We start from the raw sequence: 19,928 nt of genomic DNA, 5'->3' as shown, positions 1-19,928 counted from the left end.
ATGACACAAGATGTGACAAGAATGGTGAAATTAGAGTATGTCAGTTGATCATCCATCTTCCTAACTCTTGTCTGCTGTAGTTCAGCATGTTAGGAAACACCCTCCCCCATTTGAAAGGGGTTGCAGCTTGCTTTTTCACTGCAGCTAACCTCAGGTGGAAAGCCTGACACACATATCTCTGTAAAACCACCCACTGTATCCTATGGTGCTCCAGAGTGGCCCAACCAGTCATAGTTCCCAGAAATGGGGAAAAATTTGTGAGTTCTGCCGTAGATGACACAACTGAGGATTTTCTCTCAGGTGCAGGGCACAATCTGAAACCTTAACAGCTGGAGCTGTGGAACCTGCATGTTTGGCAGTTCTGCAGAGCCTGCCTTACAGATGCTTACTGCCACAATCAGTAAAAAGATTAGAATTTTACAAGCTAGTGCTGAAGGGGTATGAATAAGGCGTTTACGGTACTTGATGTTCTGAAATGGAATGTAAGTGTCAGTTGGAACTTTAAGTCTTTGTAGCTGCTTTTCACCAAATCATGCCTTTGTAGCTGGCTTGTCTGTGGGCAGGCATCACTTAATTATAAAAATTGCTATCGGCCAATTGCTCCTCTTTGGAGTTCCGATGATATACTTTCAGAGCTACTCTTAAACCCAGGAGGAGTTATATTCCAAAGGTGCTATTCATGCTCTTTAGTGCTCAGGTGGCTTGCGTGCAAGCATTCTTTCCCCCACCATTTAGTTTGGTGGAAGAACAAACGCTTCATACATTATGCCTGGTCTTGGCATTACACATTTATGTGAAGCGCACCCAAAGGTTCAGACTGTCAGAGAGCTTTTTTTATCTTTTTGGGAGGATGTGCAAAAGGTATCCTCATCAAAACAGAGAGTTTCATTCTAAACTGTAGACAGAATTTCCCTCGCCTTGTAGGGTTCACAGTGACCTATTGCGGAGTGAAATCCCACCTATTAAAGGGGATGGCCTCGCCTTGAGAATAAGCAAATTGTTTCTTTTCTTTTTTGTTTCCACTTGTGCATTTCTAGCTCTCTGTGTTTGGTTTTTGCCTTTTGTTTCACTAAATATACCGCTTCAATAAGAACCTGTCTCAAATCTTCATTGCTCCTGTAACCAGCTGTGACATCTAGACGTTTTTATTTACCATTTACCATTTATTTACCATTTACCTGTTTGTACAAGGTCAATGTGATTTGCAATAAAATGTAGCCTACTGTTTCTAAACTGCAGGTTGCTAGGTCTGATTGCTGGGTGATTCCCAATGATTTTTCTGCTTTCTATACTGACGGTTTTTGTAGAAGACTTTAAACAAAGACGTTTTGCTGAATAAGTTAATTACTGGTTACTTTTTATGTTTTTAATAATACTGTTGTATATCCTAAAAGTCCATTTTGTATTTTATTTTCACTGGACTGCCTAGCACTACCTTGTAGACTGCAGGGAAAGTATTTTCCATTTAGCATCAATTGTTAACATTTAGAACTGATAACAGATTGTCTATACAAATAGCTTTTCTCTCTAGTCATCTTTTAAAAGTTCTTAATGTACCCTTTTGAAATGAACAGCGGACATTCAGTGTAAGTTCTTGAGAAAATCAAAGAAAACAACTTTGAAAAGATCAAAGAGGAAGACTAGGAGTTTGAGGAAAAACTTTTAGAGTGCATAATGAGTTGAGCCTGTGAAATCCTTTGAATCAGCCAATGAGGGCAGGTTTAGATCAATGAAGCTCCTTTTAACGAGAAAGAACTCAATAGATTAGTCCAGATTAGCCTCCAGAGTGTGATTGCAATGATAAAACACTTAAACAATAATAACTTTTGAGGATTAATATCCATTTTATTGCTGACGGTCACTGCAGTTATAAAGTTTTGATAATCCTGCTATGAGAATAGGGATATCCACACCACAGATATAACAATAACTTTTTTGTCTTTTTTTTTTAATAGGATAAAAACATTCACAGCCAATCAGAATCCATTCTGCAATCCAGCTTGAGCATTTAAAGTGGCAGACTGCATAACTGCAGCACATACTTATAATAGTTATATTAAATGTTGTTGTTTTTGTTGTTGTTGTTTTGCAGGCCAAAAAAGGACCTTACGCATTTTTGTGGGACATGGCTGTGGTGGAGTATGCAGCACTGACTGATGATGATTGCACCATCACTGTAGCTGGCAACAGCATGAGCAGCAAAGGCTATGGCATCGCCATGCAGCATGGGAGTCCTTACCGAGACCTCATCTCCCAAAAGTGCGTATTACATATCATCTTTCAACTAAAACATATGTTTCACCTCTTAAAAAATAATCTGCAGATGGTGTAGGGAATATCTGTTGTTCAGGCAAAAGCTATTGTCATTATTTTATGTTGACCATGCTTTGGGGAATTTAAAGGAGAAGTTCACTTTCAGAACAAAAATTTACAGATAATTTACTCACCCCCTTGTCATCCAAGATGTTCGTGTCTTTCTTTCTTCAGTCGTAAAGAATTTATTTTTCATGAGGAGAACATTTTAGAATTTTTCTCCATATAGTGGACTTCTATGGTGCCCACAAGTTTAAACTTCCAAAATACAGTTACAATGCAGCTTTAAAGGGCTCTGATCAATCCCAGCTGAGGAATAAGGGTCTTATCTAGCAAAACATTCAGTAATTTTTACCAAAAAATTTAGAATTTATATACTTTTAACCTCCTCAAATGCTCATCTTTATTCTCTGCGAGCTTCATGTAATCCGGGTCAATACATTTAGGGTAGGTCGAAAAATTCCCATCTCATGTTCTCCTCCAACTCAAAAATCATCCTACGTCGCTGTTTCACCTTTTTTGTAAAGAGCATTTGATCTTCTTTGTACATTCACTTTTTAAACACTGGGTCGGTACTTCTGCAGCAATGTAGGACAATTTTGAAGTTGGAGGAGAAAATGAGATGGGAGTTTTTCGACATACCCTAACTGTATTGACCTGGATTACACAGACTTCTCATGTGCGTCAAAGAGAATAGACAAGATATTAAAAAGTATATAAATTGTAAATCTTTTTAGAAAATAACTGATCGTTTCGCTAGATAAGACCCTTCTTCCTCGGCTGGGATCATTTAGAGCCCTTTAAAGCTACACTGAAACTGCATTTTGCAACTCGCAAGCTCCATAGAAGTCCACTGTATAGAGAAAAACTCTATAAATTATCTGTAAATTATTGTTCTGGAGGTGAACTTCTCCTTTAATAACATGTATGGTGAAGAGTTGTACTCTAGCTACTTTAAAAACCTATGTGTCACACAAAAAAAAAAAAAAGAATGAGGCTAAATATCCCACACAATTCCACACATTTCTTATATGATGATATATATTTAGTTGTTTTGTGTGCTTCAGTTACCACATAAATGACTCGCAATGTCACAGGTACTGCGTCTCCCACAATTCACAGCCGTTCTTTATTACACACAAAGCTTTGATTTGACATTAGCAATTGTTTCTTGGGTTTAGTTTTACATGCATTGCAAATTGATCCCTTTGTGAATGTAACAGATGCCAACAGACTGTCTAAAGCTCCACATAATCACTTGTAACCAATTAAGATTGTTAAATTGCATTGTCTTTGGATTTCATTAAGCTGGATAATGATCTTCGGTTGCCTTCTCACTCACTCTTTATTGATCTATCCAGAATATATTAACATGACCCAACCACCAGCAATACCCAGTGTAAAATGTTCCTGGTTTTGTCTTGAGTTTGGACTTTTATGTTGTAGTTCCTGTCTAGTGTAACAGAACATCTAACCATAAAATAAAAAGAAACTAGGAAAATGACATCCCATACCCATACTATTTAAGGGCACAGCCATTTGTAGTGGTGTCCAAAACCATAGTGGATATTAACAAGTGCACTCATTCAATCCCACAACGCACCACAATAACGAATGCACAAATGATGTACACTCAACGGCTAGAGAACACCCATAAAACACTGTGATGGTCGTGACAAAAGAATTCCCTCGTCTCGCCAGAAGATGGTGCATGCAACTGAATCATCCATCCATCCACTTTCCAAACTGCTGGTCCAATGTGAGTACAGCATAATATCAGGTATACATTTCTGTATAATTGACCAATAAATATTTTAATGGAGGTTATAAATGCTAGTTTCCATGACAGAGTTCAAGATAAATATTTTCATTACTACTGGAGCTGCCAGTTTGCAAAGTTTTCTAATAAGTATTAATCTGTGCAATAGCAGCAGCCCTTCCACAGACTCAGTGTCCAAATTCGCTCGTTCGTTTTTATTCATTCCTTCAACTGGACTATATTAATGGACTAATGTAGGGAATAGTGAATCAGGGTACGGGGGGTGATTCTAACACAGCACAGGGCTTAAATACACAAGGATAAATGAGAAGACAAGGGACAAGAGGGGACATAACCATAGGCATCGAAACAGAAAATAAACTACAAGAGACTACACACCAGCACAAGAAACTGAAACACAAGACAAAACTGGGAACATGTAACACCCAACACTTGCAATGTTCGCAGATTTAACTAATAAATCAGCCTAACAAGGGTACTGGAAGGCCAACCTATTGGCTAATGGGGGCCGAGATTCAAGTCCTGCTGCCAGCTCCATAGATGTCCATATGTTAAGAAACGCCATATCGTTTTAATTTGTGTATAATTATAACTAATAATAAATAAAATAGCAGTATGTTTGCTTATTTATTTATTTAAGCTCAAGTGAGCTAACAGTATTGTAAAATTGGGCTGTGATTTCACTCCCCCTCACTGATTTCTACTTTCCTATTTTCACTCTGTCATCTTATAAGATGGGAAAATGGAAAGAATGGCAAAAAATCTCCAAAAATAAAAAATGCCTAGGGCGACTGGGGAAATGCATTCTGAGGCAGCTGGGAGGAAGCTTGCAGGTTATTACACAGTGAACCATAATGTCATCTCCTCTTAAGTGAAGAATTCATCTTAGTATTTTGCTTTGTGGCCCATCATTATCTGTTCTCTCCACCACTCTCATCTTTTGGCAGCCCCTTTGCATGTTTCTGTATGTGACATTTTGCATTGAAGAGACTGAAACACCTGTATTACTTGTGGAGACACCCTTCACTAACAACAACAACAGTATAGTATAAGGTATAAAATGTATAAAACATTTAACTAAGTAACTTTTCTGCTTAAGGCAAGGCATTAAGCTGCTGTAAGTCATTTCTGTGCATCTAGTGGCACCAAACAGATGTGCAAAAATTATTAGATTTTCTAAAGAAAGAGTATGTGGAGTTTGCTGAGGCATTGCCTTGCACTTTCAATGGTGTTATGCATACAGTGGGGGAAAAAAATTATTTGATCCCCTGCTGATTTTGTAAGTTTGGCCACTGACAAAGAAATGATCAGTCTATAATTTTAATGGTAGGTTTATTTGAACAGTGAGAGACATAATAACAACAAAAAAGGGAGTGCTCCTAATCTCAGCTTTTTACCTCTATAAAAGACCCTTGTTCCACAGATCAATTAATCAGATTCCAAACTCTCCACCATGACCAAGACCAAAGAGTTGTCCAAGGATGTCAGGGACAAGATTGTAGACCTACACAAGGCTGGAATGGGTTACAAGACCATCGCCAAGCAGCTTGGTGAGAAGGTGACAACAGTTGGTGCAATTATTTGCAAATGGAAGAAACACAAAATAACTGTCAATCTCCCTCGGTCTGCAAGATCTCATCTTGTGGAGTTTCAATGATAATGAGAACGGTGAGGAATCAGCCCAGAACTACACAGGAGGATCTTGTTAATGATCTCAAGGCAGCTGGGACCATAGTCACCAAGACAATTGGTAACACACTATGCTGTGAAGGACTAAAATCCTGCAGCGCTAGCAAGGTCCCCCTGCTCAAGAAAGCACATGTACAGTCCCGTCTGAAGTTTGCCAGTGAACATCTTAATGATTCAGAGGAGAACCGGGTAAAAGAGATGAGATGAGACCAAAATTGAGCTCTTTGGCATCAACTAAACTTGCTGTGTTTGGAGAAGGAATACTGCCTATGACCTCAAGAACACCATCTCCACCATCAAACATAGAGATGGAAACATTATGCTTGGTGTTTTTCCACCAAGGGGACAGGACAATTGCACTGTGTCAAAGGGACGATGGACAGGGCCATGTACCATCAAATCTGAACCTCCTTCCCTCATTGAAAATGGGTCATGGATGGGTATTCCAGCATGACAGTGAGCCAAAACACACGGCCAAGGCAATAAAGAAGTGACCCAAGAAGAAGCACATTAAGGTCCTTGAGTGGCCTAGCCAGATCCAGACCTTAATCCCATAGATAATCTGTGGAGGGAGCTATTGGTTCGAGCTGTCAAACATCAGCCTCGAAACCTTAATGACTTGGAGTGTATCTACAAAGTAGAGTAGGAAAAAATCCCTCCTGAGATGTGTGCAAACCTGGTGGCCAACTACAAGAAACATCTGACCTCTGTGATTTTCCACAAAGTACTAAGTCATGTTTTGTGAAGGGGTCAAATACTTACTTCACTCATTAAAATGCAAATCAATTTATAACTGTTTTGAAATGCGTTTTTCTGGATTTTTTTGTTGTTATTCTGTCTCTCACTGTTCAAATAAACCTACCATTCAAATTATAGACTGATCATTTCTTTGTCAGTGGGCAAATGTACAAAATTAGCAGGGGATCCATTTTTTCCTCCTCTGTAGGTTGCATTTTGGTGACTAATTTGTATAATCTTTTCATATGCTCCAGTGATGTTTATGTATGGGGACGTTTTGCTCTGAGATTGTTGCTCATTTTGCTCTGAGATTGTGTTGGTTGTTCTTGGTAAATGCTTGTTTTGGGGAACACTGCTAATAATTATTTCCAAGCAGTTTCTCAAACACTCCCTCATCTGTTGGTCAACAAACAAACAGCCCTGCCCAAACTGAGGCACACCTACAAGTTTACAGATTTTCTAAATTTGAGAGGAAAGGAAACAACCATATGTAAAACTTCACATAAAACAAGTACATTCCATGTCATCCCTCACAGGATTCTGGAGCTGCAGGAGAAAGGAGACCTGGATGTCCTGAAACAGAAGTGGTGGCCTCGGACTGGCCGCTGTGACCTCAACAGCCACAGTAACGCCCAACCGGATGGTCGCTCACTCAAGCTGCATAGCTTCGCCGGCGTCTTCTGCATCCTAGCAGCGGGGCTCCTGTTGGCCTGTCTGGTGGCCGCTCTGGAAATGTGGTGGAACAGCAATCGCTGCCGGCAAGAGCAGCCCAAAGAGGTGACCGAGCTCAGGGCGCGGAAGACAGAGCAGGGAGAGGACACTGCCACACTCTACTTTAAGGATCCCGCAGCAGACGCGAGCCCCGATTTAGTCGAGCTCCAGTATACACAGTTATAGGTGTGCCCTGATGAAATCAAAATTGGTCCCCTCGCCTACTTAACAAATTTTATTTGTGCTTGGGGTGTGCACAGTGCCCTTGATGAAGCAGGCTTTACCTTTTAGAATGTCACATTTACTAATACGCTGTGATTGTAGACCATTTCAGAACACAAAAGCTCTGCTTCAGAACCTAGTGAGTTCCTGTGTACTATCTGCATAGGCAGCTACTTCCAAGGTAGCATCCTATTTGAAATGGAACCTCAATGATCTAAAACACACTTGATAGACAACAACTCTTATAGTTGTACGCAGTGAGCTCAATTCCAATATTGCAATTAGCATATTGGTAAGTTAAAATGTGATACTTCAAAAACATATAGTACGCATTACTTTTCAGTATTGAATGCATATAATTAATCAGCACTATCTTAGATGTTTTTTTTGTTTTTTCATTGAGCTCATTGCAATGCTTTTCAGAAATCTTTTCTCTAAACAAAAAATGCAGTAATGCTTTAGATTTTGACCAAAATAAGGCATCTAATATTACTTTTGGATCAGTTTTTACTGATTTGAACAGACAAATGATTACCAGACATTTTCATCTGAAAAAAAATACCTCAAATGCAAAACTGTTTCAGAGCAACTTGCACCTTGGCAGTGGCAAAATATAAAAAATTATTTCCCAGTATTCAACACCAGAAAATACATTTCTTATCTCTTTGGCAGCCTTGTTATGGTTATCTCTTTAATTTCTTATTTCTTCCATTTAGTGTTTTAAACAACACTTTATACCATTTTGTGCATTTATGATGCAATTAAGTGTCTAACTTTCTTATCTCCTCAAATCACCTACTTCTAAATATCTGAATAATTGCTTCACTTTATAACCTATTTTATAAGACTTTCTAAATCCTTATCCACTGCCAATGAAACTGCATGTAATAGACTGGAACAGGGTTGATGTGGATCCGTAAACTAAAGTGTGCGCAAATTGGGTGCTTGCATGAGAGAAAGAAAAGAGAAGAAAAAAAAGAAAGAGCCACCCCAAAACATTACTCAAACCCCAAACAGTCAATAATCCCTAGTAATTTAGTGTGTGACATCCTGTTGCAATTATATGTCAATGTGGACAAGTTTTATGGATTTATTTATCTCTATATTTTCTATTTTACATTTATTCTTCATTTGTTTATGATCTCATGCAGGTTACTAAGGATTACAGACTGGCAAGGGTTTCTGGTCCATTGACATATAATGATATTGCTACTGCTTCATCGGAGGGGAGCAAGGACATTTGGACAGACAGAGAAAGAGACTGGGATGAAGCAGAAGCTATTGACACAGGTCAGAATAGAATTGTAGGCCTCTTCTTTAATTGGCTGGGAATTAACTGGACCAGATGTAGAAGCCATCTAACATTAAAGATTGATTTATTTATTTGTTTTACTTTGCGTTTTAGTTGCCTCATTTAGCAGTTTCACCCTCAAAGTTGTGTTGGGTTTAGAATGACTCCTTGCTTTTCCTGCATTTTTTTTTTCCACATTAATGATGATTAATGAATTTCCAGTTCAATCAAAATTAGTGTTAAGTACACTTCTGCTGTTTAATTGGTGGCATTTGTTTGTTGAGACATTAAGCTATTACAACATGATTATGCGCATATTTCAGTAAGAGTTCCACTTCTTGTGGCGGTGATGATTTAATTTGTGTGGATTTCTTTCATAAATCAGTGATGTATGTATATGTAATCACCCTATAATTTAAATTACTAAACACAATCTTAATCAATTTAAAAAATGCATTTGCATACCTTTAAACAGAGGCAAGGACGCATCAAATTCAGTGAATTGCTTGTTTAGTGGTGTACCTGACAATAAAAGAAGCATCAAGATTCCACTAGCATAAACAAAATAGCATTGCAAATATCATTGGTAATCACAACATCACAATCAAAATTGAATTCAAATTTACACTTTAGAACGATGAAGATTCCTAACAAGATGCACAATAGGAAGAAAGTTGGCTGGAAAGTATTGCATGGCCTGAAGCAAATATACTACACACTCTCCTATCCACCTTTTTCCTGAGTAACCAATGAGCAGCACCATGATGGATTCTACCTTCCATTTAGGTGCCTTCGTGTTCCGGTCTCCATTGAAATCCATGTTAAAATGAGGTAGAAAAGACTGAATTAAAACTTTTTCCATATAATTAAATATAAAAATGTGTTAATTTGATTAGAAATACCAGGGACCGGAAATGTAAAGCACCGCACCAGTCAGGCGAGACTTCCTTGTTCAGAAATAGGTGGATAGGCAATTGGAAAGCTTGATGCTCAGGTTTTGGTTTAAAAATGAACCGGTTCATTGTCATCATTATCATGATGATTGACATAAATGCTTAGTTAGTGTTATTTTCACCAAAAGTTCACTGTTTGCAATAATGAAGTGCATGCTAGAACACACTGAACTTGTGTTTTTACTTTCTGAAAACTTTGGATACAATTTACAAGTCACAGTTTACCATCTGTTGACTGACTATGGTGAAATGACTAAACAATGAACAGATGCACTGTTTTATAGGACAAGTGACCTCAGAGATTTGGGAGTAAATTGGTAATGTCTGGCTTCATTTATTATGCAAAAAGTCTTGGTAACTCATTTTATGTACATATTTAGTTTGGAAGTCATTGCATCTGGTTAGACAGTTAGATTATGCCCAGTCACACATATTTCAGCACATCCAAATACACTAATCGGATCTGAAAATACTGCATCCCTAAAGAGTCTGAGCTCTTTGCAGTACCTGCACAACTCTCCACTGGAAGCAACGAAAGGGTGGCTATAGTCTGACAGAAACCGTGCAGACATGTTTTGGAAAAATACATTACTGAGTGTTTGTAGCTGAGGAGAGTATCCTTGTTCACCTTTTTAAGCAAAAGTCTGCATATATATATATATATATATATATAAAAAATAAGTATGTCATTATCCCCTAAAATTTCTACCGACTATCTTCATTAGTTAAGACAAATAGGATTACTGAACTGCAAGAGATTGTGGGAAATGTGTGGGAGCATGTATCCCCTTGGATATAATTGTAAAGACAAGTCTGCTTCAACCTAACATGACAGACTAATTTACCCAGTGCAATAGCTTTGCAATTCCAGCCTTAACTCCTGACCTATCCCTCCCAAAAGCTTTATTGCTCTCTAATGTGTCTTTGCATTTGATGCTGCAAAGCTTCATTAATCTACATATTTGAGGATGTTGTGAGAGCTTAACAAATAACTTTGTGTAACAGTATGTAACCTTACTATAATAGTAGTGGATTCTGGAGCCAATCTGTATTTCTTCTGCATGATTTCAAAAACATAAATATTCAAAATTAATTGTAGATTAGTTAGGCCCTATGGGCTAATTAGGTCTCTCCACTTTGGTTTGAACTACTATGTTATTTTTTATTTTATTTTATTTTTTTGTATTCCAGCAATGGAGCCATTTTCACTTTTCTGTACAATTTAAGAGTTTTATTATCTGATCCATATATGCACTGATCTTAATCATTCCTAGAGGAAACTTTTACAGATGAAGCTGCTGTTCTCTGGCCGTTCATCTTATTAAAAACATGTTGGTAATAAGCAAATCCTCTTAACCACTGTTAGCCAATAACTGTCCCAAAGGGCATCATAAGGGCATCATCATGCTCACTAAGCTAGTTTCTTAAAATGTCTTTATTTTGCTGGCTAAAATATATACCATGTTTATTTGTAAAGAATAAATAATTCTTTACATACACTATACATTATCTGAGCACATAAGCACACACCTACCTTAAAGCTAACCAGTCCTCAACAATATAAAGCACTTAACAAGAACATAAAATAATCACTATAATTCACTGATAAACAAACAAAACAGTGTAATGTACATAATGTGACAAATGTGCGTTGTTGTTTTTTTTTTGTTTTTGTTTTTGTACATATTGTACAAATGTACTTTTTACATTTTTGTGTTTTGCTTTGTGATACAAGTGAATAATGTTAAAAAATAAATTAAAAAAAAGAAGAATCCACATAATTGCGTAAACAGTAAGTTGACCACAAAATGCAGCATATGCTATTGAATTGCATTTTTTTTAACACCAAAAAAGCACATAAAACTGAGCTTGAAACAAATGCTGAAAACGCTTTTAAACACTAAATTGTTTACCCAAATATTTTGTAAATACACTGTTTTAAAAATGCATGCTGTTTTAGTTAAGTGCAATCATAACCATTTCTGTGCATTTTAATGCTGATGTCTTTTATGAAATGCAGGCTGGCTCCACAGAACTAATGTTGTTGGTGATGTTAATTGTAATGACAGGTTTAGTGTCACTCGAGCATTATCATTACAAATTCCCACTGGCCAAATTTGATTTCAAGGTGCACATTCTATAAAACTCTTTTAAACACTATTCTACTTTCTGAACTTTCCCATTGGGTCTTTTTAGTAAATTCGCAACACACCCTGCAGTAACTCAAATAACCCTTACTTGCATGGAGCTTAAAAGCAAAAATCCCATCCTGGAACCAGCAGATCTCAGCCTCTCTGTCCCTCCTTTCTTCTCTCACCCTCTCTAGGACAAGGAGGTGAACCTGGAACAGGTGCATCGGCGTATGAACAGTCTTATGGACGAGGACATGGCACACAAGCAGATCCCCGCACCATCTATCGAGATCTCTGCCCTGGACATCGGCAGCATGCCGCCCAGCCAGCAGCGGGAGGGTGTGCGAGACTACCCGGGCACGGGCCTGTCTGTGAGCACCTTCCTCCCGGAGCAAGCTCATGGGGTGGGCCGGACGCTGGCCCAGGGTCCTGGCAGCACCCTCCCCCTTCCTCTCAGCAGCTCCACCATTCCCTCCATCCAATGCAAACACAGGGCTCCCAACGGGGGGTCTGTTCCGACAGAGTCCCGCCAAGACGCCCATGCCAATGTCCTACCAGTCAGTACCAGGAGGACCCATCCCAGAAGCTATTGAGCATAGTACATCCATCTAAGGCCATCGTCACCATGGGCTGCCTCACACTTGCTTTTCAAAGGAAGAAAGCCGAGGTGCAGTTGGAGCTTTGAAAACTGTGGCGGTGTAAAAAGAGTTGGGGAGAAAAACGTACGTAGAGATTTTTATTATGAAAAAAAAAAAAGAACATGATAAATCATTTTTTTTCTTGTACATATTTGTAAATACTGAAAGAGCAAAGTAAGTAAAAGTGTATTTTGAATATTCTCAATTTTTGAAGTTGAGTTACAAAAACAAATGAACAACAAAAAAGGACATATAAAAATACTTCAAAACGACTGTTTGAATGGCTTTGTGAATTTTGTTCTCTATGGGTAAAGACTCAAATTCATTGTGATTGTTTTCTAAGTGCCGAAATAAAAGATGTCTCTCCACGTTTTGTTACTAGATGATCATACACGGTTGTAGGAACCCAAAAGCTGAGCGCTGATAATTATGCACCCCTTTTACAGTCATAAATCTTCAACCTGCAAACAGTGAGGCCATTTTAATTTTGCTTCCTTTTCAAATTTTGGTTGTTGATTACTGATATAGATTTATGCGCTTGCATCGAGTCGATGTTGTTTATGGGTTACTGAACATGCAAAGGCCAACCACTCAAAACAGTATAGCAGTGACCTGTACAGAAACGTTGTTTCAGACAAGCTAAATCTTTGCAATCATGGCAACAGCACTAAAGAAAGCTTTTTGTTTTGTTTGTTTTCAGACTATTTTAAGACTATCAATCTGTGAGCACAACCAGCCCAGAGAGAACAATTATATTCCTGAAACATAACAGAACAGCGTCACTTTAGTTTGTCACACATCAAAGATATTGTACAGCAGTTCATGCTGTCATTTGTGAAAGAGCTGTATTATCATTGCTTTTCTGATATTCTGCCAAAACCTCTTTTTTCTTTGTACTCCTTTTTTGTACAACTGTACAACACTTCACATGGAGTATATAGACAAAAACAAAAACAAAAAAAAACCTTGTATATGAAATGATTTTCATAATTTACATGTTGTGATATCTTTTTTCCTAATGAGTTGCAAGGGGAATATGAGACTGGTGTAAATGAAGCCATGTTGGTACACCCACAACTGGACAAACATCTCTTTCAGGCAATTCTAAATACTTCAAACACACATATGAATTATTTTTTACTGTACAATTAAACTTTTACATTTCTTTTTACATGCTGTTTTTTAATAGTTTTTCGGGAGGTTCGGACCAATTATGAATCTCAGCCGTGTTATGTTTGTGACCTAAACCAGAACAACCTTATACACTCCATTTACAGCTACCTGTGCGTATTTTCCTGTTGCCATTCCACAGACCCTCTGAAATCTGCCGTTCGTCAGCTCGCAAAGAGAAGGACATTTGTCAGCGTGGAGCACATAGACCAGTTTCCGAGAAGATTTCACCCTGCACATGCTTGTCAGTCATAACTCAAGGTTGTATCCTGTATATTTTGTACAAGTCCAAGTAGTTACTAATGTGAACCAAAGTGATATATTACACTGTGTAACACAACCTGTGGCTTTGAGATGCCGACAGTGGTGGTAAGGATGTGTAATTTGTAGGGTTAAGTGTCTTCACTGCCTTACACTTGTGCCCCTTTGACTTCAGAGAAAAACATCCAATATTTCATGAAATATAACAGTATCATAGCATAGTCTGTAACATTACATCTAAGGGAGACTCTTATTTTATTTATGAATATGCTGCTTGGAGTTTCTTAATCTTTAATAAAGAAATATGGTTTACATTGTTTGATTGATGCTTGAGTAATTTTGCAGTTGTAATTTAGAGAAATACAGATGTTTGTTGATGCCAACAGGGTACACTTAAAGGTACAACTGAAGATGCAATTTGTGCCATATAATACATAATCATCATTATAATCGTCAAACTTCTGTGCCTTAGTACCTTTTATTTGTTCATATTTTTATTTCATAGGAGTTTTGGAGCATTGTGTTTCATATTTTTGGACCTCCCTCTGAACAGAAACTAAATTAAGTAAGAGATTCAGTTAGTTAATAGCTTATCCGATGTAGTAGGATACACATCCACAGTTTCATGAGGAAAATTCCCTGAAATAGTTGTTGGATGTAACCAATATCTGCTGCAGTGACATCATACTAAATAACTTCCCATATTCATGGTGCAAAGAAACCACATTTGACCCACATTCACGAAAGTAACAAGATGCATGCATGAGCATTGTTCTGCTTGTAAACAAGGTGCGGTGCATACAGGTTCTACGTCAGAGTGCCGACTCCTGCGCCAGCAGAAAACATGTATGAGTTGTGGCACTCTCACGGAGTTGCGTCAAAACTGACATGGAAGAAACTGTTGAATAAACTTATTTTGTTTTCTTTGCGCACAAAATGTATTCTCGTAGCTTCATAAAATTAAGGTCGAACCATTAATGTCACATGGACTATTTTAACAATGTCCTTACTACCTTTATGGGCCTTGAATGTTGTAGTTGCATTGATGTCTGTGCAGGGTCAGAAAGCTCTCGGATTTCATCACATACATTTTAATTTATGTTCTGAAGATGAACGAAGGTGTTACGGGTTTGGAACAATATAAGGGTGAGTAATTATTTTTGGGTGAACTAACCCTTTAATAAATCAAAAAGCAATAAGTCATGGTTTATAGTGATTTTAAAACAGTTAAGGTGCTTTGTTAAGCACAGCGTGAAGCAGAACACCAGCTTAACTTATCTAAAATGGCTTATATGGCCAAAGACTGCAGCGCTATCCTTTTTTATAAAGAGAAATGTGTCCAATTCGCATAGAAAAAAACATGCTACTGTAGAAAGACAAATTCTAGGCTAGTATTGCCACAAAGATAATAAAATTAAGACAATATCAGTTTACTCAATTTGTCCCAATGTTGTCATAAACTAGTGTCATGCAGTAGAAAGTATGACATCATCCAGTGAAGTCATTAGAATGTACCACATTTGCTTAAGTAGTAATTAGTGATAGTTATTGCTGCAGTATTTAAAAATGGTACATTTTGTAGTTATGTCATGACAACTCTCAGAATATATTTTACTATTAATAGATTTGGAATGAAAGGTAATGTATTTGGTTGTGGTGGACTAGATATGCTTATGCTGCTGCTGTAAACTAAGACACACTGCAGTTAACATGTATGACCTGCAGCTCGAGCTGCACTAATAGATATACATAATAGTAGGTGGTGCTGGGGAGGAGAAAGACATCAACTGAAAAATTCTTATGCTGTAAGTTGCTTGCCATTTAAATGTGAGAGCAAATAGGTCACTGGCTGCAAATTACAAGCCGAGGTCTCATCATTTGTGCTATGTAGTATGTGGAACTTTTATTATTGTTATTGCATTTAATTAATTTGATAATTAGAAGTTAAGTTATAGGTTATTAATTACTGCATGAATTTAGTGTACATTTCGAACATCTTTATTAATCATCTTGTTAACTGAGTGTAATCATTTAAATGTATAGTCTAGCAGTGGTGGCGAACTCCGGTCCTGGAGAGCCGCAGCCCTGCAGAGTTCAGCTCCAACCCTAATTAAAACTTACGTGCCTATAGCTTCCTAGTAACCCTTCAGACCTTGATTAGGTTGTTCAGGTGTGTTTGATTAGGGTTAAAGCAAAACTCTGCAGGGCTGCGGCTCTCCAGGACCGATGTTCGCCACCCCTGGTCTATTGCAATAATGACATTCCATTGATTAAAAATTAAGGCATGTATCACTGCTAAACAGAGGTGGAAATGGGGTCTAAAAAGGATTACTGAAAACAAATATGGAGGTGTGGAGGTAAAACAAATATGCATTTGACAAAATCGCTTTGGAAATGCTATCCTTCTTGAACATGACATCAATAGAAGGGAGTAGTGGTACACTCCAGTGATCCTTCCCCTTTTGGCACCCTACACTGTAAAAAAATGATTGAGATTTGACGGCAAAAAACTGTAAAAATCACAGTGAAAAACTGTACTGGACATTTCATGTAGTTTTATGGTAAAAATACAGTTTTTGGAAGTGAAAAGGAACATATTTATAGTGGGGGAAAAAAATGTAAATTCTAAATTGTTAATTCCCTGTGTTACATTTCACATTTGATGTTTTTTCATTGAAATAACTGTTTCTTAGATTTTTTTTTTTTTATCAGTTAAGTTCATTAGGGTTGTATGTTACATCTAATGATGTTAAATGAATGTTTATTTGTATTATGTTAGTGTCATGTGTTTCCATAATGGTGTTTAGTATTTATGTGAATGACACAGTGCACCTTCTATATATGTTAGTATTTTCTTTCTTTGCTTGTAGAAAAGCTGTTTGTGATGAGCTTTGGTTCATCATGTGACTTTCTCACCACCTGCTTTTGGTGGTTATCAGAGTATGACAAAGGTACTGAATAGATTTCAGAACTTCAATAATATCTAGATAAGTATAGGATCCTACTCTCCTGTCTCTAAGTTCACCTGTTGTTATACCAACCATGCAGAGAAACTCTAATCTTCCCCCTCAATAGCCATAAAATCACTGTTTTTTTAAGTAAACACCTTGATTATCTGGTTCAGGTTTGTTTGATTTGGGATTTTGGCTGAAGGACTGTAGCTGGCCATGGCTGGAAAACCCTGCTTTAAGGGCGAAGGACTTGAACTAAAGCAGGGATTCTCAACTCTGTCCCTCGTGGTCCACTTTTCTGCAGAGTTCAGCTCCAATGCTGATCAAACACATCTGAACAAGCTAATCAAGGTTTTTGGGATTACTAGAAAGTTACACGCATGTGATCAAGGCTGAAAAAAAAAAATCTATGCAGGAAAATAAACCTTGAGAGCCAGAGTTGAGAACCTCTGAACCCGAGATTCATTTATGGAGTGAGACTTTCTGAACTCTCTCTTAGACACAATTGAGACACTATTGAGAATAGTGTAGATACCATCTTCACATATTAAAAAAGCATCTGATGATTTCAAAATAATGCTAGAAACACTTGTAATCAAATAGCATCACAGTTCCACTCATTACTCATTCCATTAAAACTTACCATTGAGTTGTTTTTATGTGTATAATATTTGGTATGCGAGTGATTGTTAAAGGATTAATTCACTTCCAGAACAAAAATTTAGAGATAATTTACTCACCCCCTTGTCCTCCAAAATGTTCATGTCTTTCTTTCATTCATAAAGAAATTGTTTTTTGAGGAAAACATTTTAAGAAGTTTCTCCATATAGTAGACTTCTATAGTGCCCGCGAGTTTAAACTTAAAAAATGCAGTTTAAATGCAGCTTCAAAGGGCTCCAAACGATCCCAGCCGATGAACAATTTATACACTTTTTAACCACAAATGCTTGTCTTGCCTAGCTCTTTGTTGCGCATGCATACTCTGTGCACTCGGTTCAAGACAGTTAGGGTATGTCGAAACTGCATTTTGGAAGTTCTAACTCCTGGGGACCATATATAGTCCACTATATGGAGAAAATTACTGAAATGTTTTCCTCAAAAAATATCATTTCTTTACGACTGAAGAAAGAAAGATATGAACATCTTGGATGACAAGGCGGTGAGTAAATTATCTGTACTTTTTTTTTCTGGACGTGAACTAATCCTTTGATTCATGTTGTGCGGTATTGCCATTGGTCAGGCCCACCAATACTGTGTCATCAGCAATTTTTACAATGTGTTTGGAGCTGAAAGTGGCCATAAAGTCATGAGTGTATAGGGAGTACAGGAGGGGGCTCTTAAGGGATTAGGAAGAAGTGTCCAGATAAAGTCACAGCATTGATTGTGTCGCACCATTTGCTGTTAACAATGAGACACGCTCTTGATTTACTGGCTTCTGATGTTATGTCCCTAGGGTGTACTGAGAAACAATTGGCCGTCTGCACCGGTTGATAGAGTACTGACAGGGTCAGCCATGTTTCAGTCATAGAGAGCATATTGCAGACTTTAATATCTTGTTGGAATTTAATCATCCTAAGCATTAGTTAATGCTGTGGTCTATTTCATGAAGTCAGTTTCAGTGACTGAGCTTAGTTCAGAAGTGAAATGTGACCCTGGACCACAAAACCAGTCTAGTAGTACAGGTATATTTGTAGTAGCCATATTTGTAATAGCCAAAAATACATTGTTTGGGTCAAAATGATCAATTTTTCTTTTATGGCAAAAATCATTAGGATATTAAGTAAAGATCATATTCCATGAATATATATTTTGTAAATCTGTAAATATGTCAAAACTTAATTTTTGATTAGTAATATGCATTGCTGAGAACTTCATTTGGACTTTAAAGGTGATTTTCTCTATTTTGACTTTTTGCACCCTCAGATTCCAGATTTTTAAATAACTGTATCTCGACCAAATACTGTCCTATCCTAACAAGCCATACATCAATGGAAAGCTTATTTATTATATTTGTTATATAATGTATAAGCGGTTGGGTTAAATATACCCAGAATACCTTCTGGGTAGTTTTATTTAACTTAACTACTGTTTAAAAATTGCTATATGCCTAGCTTAAGATGAACCCACAATAAGTTGTAAATTAAATTAGAAATAATCAAATTGTGAACATTTATTAATAAGCAATTTTTAATATATATATATATTATTTAATTATCATTTATCAATTAAACTTGAAATTTCAAGCTATCTTGAAAAATAATGTGGCCATACAATATTGCCTATTGGAATACTCTCATGCACTGTGCTTTATCACTGCATTATGCATTATTTTTCAAGATAGCTTAACCACATACAGATGGAATCCTGCTACACTGTACCTTTTATTTGGACTACTCTGGTGATCATAACATATGACCATCAGGCACACAAAATACTGTTTTAGTCTTTTTACTTCAAAATTTCAAGTTTAATTCATTATGTTATTTACCATTTCCTTGTAAATACACTCTAAATGCTGGGTTAAAACAATGCAGGGTGAAATATGGACAAACTCAGCAACTGGCTTGTTTTGACCCAGTGGTTGGGTTAAATGTTTAACACAACATTTTGGGTAGTATTATTAGCTTAACTATTGCTATGTATATTGCTTAAAATGAACCCAAAATAGGTTGGAAATGAACAGTTATTAATAAGTTCAATAAATTAACTTATTAAGTTTGAATAAATGATAATTAAATAATATATATATATTTTAAAAATTGCTTATTAATAAATGTTCACAATTTGATTATTTCTAATTTAATTTACAACTTATTGTGGGTTCATCTTAAGCTAGGCATATAGCAATTTTTAAACAGTAGTTAAGTTAAATAAAACTACCCAGAAGGTATTCTGGGTATATTTAACCCAACCACTTATACGTTATATAATAAATATAATAAATAAGCTTTCCATTGATGTATGGCTTGTTAGGATAGGACAGTATTTGGTCGAGATACAGTTATTTAAAAATCTGGAATCTGAGGGTGCAAAAAGTCAAAATAGAGAAAATCACCTTTAAAGTCCAAATGAAGTTCTT

General features: G+C 37.0%; 1 protein-coding gene across 1 annotated transcript in view; it reads left to right on the top strand.

Annotated features, from left to right (window-relative positions):
• grid1b (glutamate receptor, ionotropic, delta 1b) overlaps positions 1-14,215 on the top strand; it is a 395,140-nt gene extending 380,925 nt beyond the window's left edge. The window contains 6 exon segments of the mRNA XM_051124413.1: positions 2,093-2,259; positions 7,057-7,297; positions 8,605-8,708; positions 8,710-8,743; positions 12,024-12,332; positions 12,334-14,215. Coding sequence (XP_050980370.1) covers positions 2,093-2,259; positions 7,057-7,297; positions 8,605-8,708; positions 8,710-8,743; positions 12,024-12,332; positions 12,334-12,441 — 963 coding nt within the window. The 3' untranslated portion in view covers positions 12,442-14,215.
• Positions 14,216-19,928: the final 5,713 nt, after the last annotated feature.

Source organism: Labeo rohita, chromosome 12 (genome assembly GCF_022985175.1).
Source record: "Labeo rohita strain BAU-BD-2019 chromosome 12, IGBB_LRoh.1.0, whole genome shotgun sequence".
Classification (NCBI taxonomy): Eukaryota; Metazoa; Chordata; class Actinopteri; order Cypriniformes; family Cyprinidae; genus Labeo; species Labeo rohita.
This window is presented reverse-complemented; position numbering and strand designations above follow the sequence as displayed.